The sequence below is a fragment of the Myotis davidii genome, unplaced genomic scaffold, assembly GCF_000327345.1.
Source record: "Myotis davidii unplaced genomic scaffold, ASM32734v1 scaffold1517, whole genome shotgun sequence".
Lineage (NCBI taxonomy): Eukaryota > Metazoa > Chordata > Mammalia > Chiroptera > Vespertilionidae > Myotis > Myotis davidii.
In genome coordinates this window covers 6,585-10,089 of record NW_006288439.1, presented here as the reverse complement: position 1 = coordinate 10,089, position 3,505 = coordinate 6,585, and the positions used below count along the sequence as shown (strand labels likewise).

Genomic DNA, 3,505 nt, shown 5'->3' with positions numbered 1-3,505 from the left:
CACTCTACTCCAAAATCTCCCTCTCCCACTGTGAGTTAATGAGATTTTCAATATGGAGAGATTTTTGAGCAGAAAAGCCTTCCAAATTCTGCTCTTAGCCATCTCCTGTCCATGCTGCACCACACAGACACCCCTTTCATGACACCCAGCTTCAACAACTCATTCAACTTCATAAAATAAATGTCCCAGGACGACACCTAACATTTGTAAAGCACTGTACTTTGGTTTGCAAAGGACTGGTACACAGGGAATCTCATGATGCTTCTTAGACTGGAGAATACATGAAAGCAGGAATCTCTTTTCATCCCCATTGTAGAGATGAGGTAATTTGGGCCCAGTGAAGTAACTTCTCAAGTTCAATAGAGGCAAATAGTTAAGTTGCAGAATCAGATATCCTGATTCCTAATCCTAAACAATGTCAAAGTATTCCATCAGAATAAACACCCCATTCCCAATCTGGTAATAGACATTTCATAACAGGAAATTCTAGAAGAATAGAAGGCAAATAGTTGATTCAACTGAATGATCTTATCCCATCTAAAGCATAGGTTCTCAAAGGCTCGTCAATTCCTGAGAGCAGTAATATGACTAGTGGTTCTAAATAGAGCTTTCAAAATAGAAAGTCAGTATGCACCTGTATGTGGCTAAAGTAATCAGCTGGCATGGCAAGGACTAGAAAGAAAGCAGACTGTTTACTTCAGCTAGCTTTACTGCTTTATGCAACTCCCCAGCCCAAGTCTGTGAAGAAGGGCACAATCATGGTGCTATAACCAAGGCTGAATTCTAATTAATTCTATTGGATCCCTAGCTCTCCCTCATCTTGACCAAAAAATAGAACAAACACCATAGCAGGAAACCTCAAGGAAACATCATTATGGCCTGATTTTAATTTTGTGATTCTCCTTCTAACAAATCTCTGCAGAAGCAATGCAGAGCTTCCTCCCTAGGCTGCCTCTTAGCACCCTGCAGCTGTGATGTTGAACCACTTGTCCTGCTCAAAAGCTGAGTTGGAATGTTTCAGTTTGGGAGATAGTGGTGAGTGGGTGGGTGCCTAATCCATTCTGAGGTTGCAGATAGCCCTGGAAGTAATTTCTTCATGTTCTGTTGCAACATTTGGACATGAGTTTTACATAATTGACACTACGCCATTGACCGATTTCACCAATGAGTGAAGGAGTTGGGAAAAGTCCAGCTCTCGGGGCCCGAGCCATTAGCAATACAGCCTGGCTGTCTTACGAAGTTTGACAGCCTATTCTCGATGCTAAGAATTTTTATTTGCCCATTGTGCCCCATTTCTCATAGTATTAGGCCACTGCAGGACAAATAAAAGGGAAGATTATGAAATTCTTACCAATACGATATTTTAGTTCTATGGTGGTTTCGCCTTCTCTAGTTAATTCTGTTACTTCACAAGTGTAGTTTCCTGGGACAGCATCGCTCTTGTCCATAATCAATGAGGCATTGCCTGATAGCAGTGTGTCTGATACGATGTGTGCACTCGAAAAGTCACTGGTGGACTTGGATTCATCTTTATATCCATCATAGTAGAAAATTTGTTTATCTCTGAATTTCCACTTTACAAACATTTCTTCAAGGCTCTTTGACCCCAAATTATTGACTATGCATGGGATGAGAATAGTTTTATTATCTTTGGTGTATTCTACAGAGTCGGTTATATTAAATATTAGCTGAGCTGAACCTAGAAAAGAAAAAGAAAATAGTTTCATTTCACTATAGAATTCTATAAAGTAAGGTCTTAGGTATGTTACAAATCCTTAAGATAAAAGATCTATGCTTCAATTGCCCCCTTAAGTATGCAGTGCAGCTATAGCCAGAAGGCAGGCCAGGTAAAAAAGTGAAACAATGTATTTTAGTATTAACCTGCAAAGACGGTATACACCATTGTAACTATTCTTTATTCATTTTCAGTAATACACAGTACACATTACCAAGAGTATTGGTAATAAACTCAGCAACCTGTGTTGGAACATGCAGTTGTATATTTGGCTTCAGAAGCTTTGAAGAAATCATTGTTGCTCACTGATGTACGTAGAAAAATATTGTTCTTACCATGGAAAATTTTTTAACAGAAAATTAAATCAAATATTATATTGTCTCAATTTCTATATACTCTCTCCAAACAGAACTTGCTAAGCCCATATGAAGTTTATCTCTATCGTTAGGTTGCATTTCCAAGCAATGTGTTGAGCTATATTGTACTTTAATATAAAAAGTAAATCAGATGAATCACTTCTTACATCTAAGATAGAAAGTCTTAGAATGCTAAGGACAAAAAAATATTATCTAGTTATATCCCATTGCAAAATACAGACAGCAATGGACATTTGGTATGCAAATACTATAAAGAGATATATACAATTGAAAGGCATTTTCTCACTCTCAAATTTAATTGAAACTACAGAACAATAATTTCCAAATGCATTTTACAGGTATTCCTTCCTCCTAAAAACCATAAACCACTCAAAATAAAGCTGCAAAATAGTTGAAATCAAGAACAGATATTTCTGTTAAGTAGGTATATACTATTAAATGCTTCTCAATAGGATAAACTACCAGTTGCCTTATGAAATAGAGATTGGGAAGGTAATTGCAATCACTCATCTTTCATCTAAAATGTGAAAATTGTAGAGAAATTGTAGTTCTCTTCTATATTTTTCAGCCATTTATTAACTCTTCTCTATAAGTAGTTAGTTGGATTTTCCCTGAAAACAACAATACAAAGTACTAACAAATATAAATATCAACTTTAACAGCTCATCCTTACAATTTCTTCCCTTTACTCAAATTGGGAATAAAACTCAAGAACATAATATGTTATTATTCTATGAACACAGTACTTTTTAAATGCCCATTGGGTTGAATGCTAGGATGCATAGTAAAATATGAACTGAACAAGGTTCAGAAAGCCTCAGTATAAATGCTACCTGTCCCTTGTCAGTATGTGATCTTAAGCAATTCACGTAACTTTTCTAGGCCTTAGTTTATGCTCTGCAAGCAAAGGATCAAAAATGAACACCGGCCTACTTCACGGATCAGAAATGAACACCAGACAGCTTCACAGAATTGTGGCAAGTATCAAAGGAGCAAATACATGGACAGGTGCCCTCTCAACAATGCTGTGCTGTACATATGCAGGTAGTACTCTAAAAACTGGGCAAAACAGCATTTTTACACAATGATCTAAACCTCTGACTGGGAGGTGCAAATTGTTATGTTTCTGGGAATTTGCAGTCTGAACCAAGCTTGTGGTTCACAAGCTCACTTCTGCCCAGTTCTCTACACGTCTAGCCATCCCTGCACTAGGATCCCCAGGCAAAACCTGGATTTCCAATTGTGTTTTCCAAAATCATGGGTTCTGAATTATTTCTCTCATGTCCATGCCTTTGCACTTGTTCCCCCAGCCTAGAAGATCATACCCTTCTCTGGGTGTATAGGTCAGAGCACATATTTTAGAGTCAGACATTGGCTCAAGCCTTAGTCCCTG

At 37.6% G+C, this 3,505-nt stretch overlaps 1 protein-coding gene across 1 annotated transcript in view; it reads right to left on the bottom strand.

The window, feature by feature from the left end:
* The window catches only part of LOC107182578, a 20,855-nt gene that overhangs the window by 11,152 nt on the left and 6,198 nt on the right, over window positions 1-3,505 (bottom strand). The window contains exon 2 of the mRNA XM_015561751.1: window positions 1,352-1,699. Coding sequence (XP_015417237.1) covers window positions 1,352-1,699 — 348 coding nt within the window. The remainder of the gene's footprint in view (window positions 1-1,351; window positions 1,700-3,505) is intronic.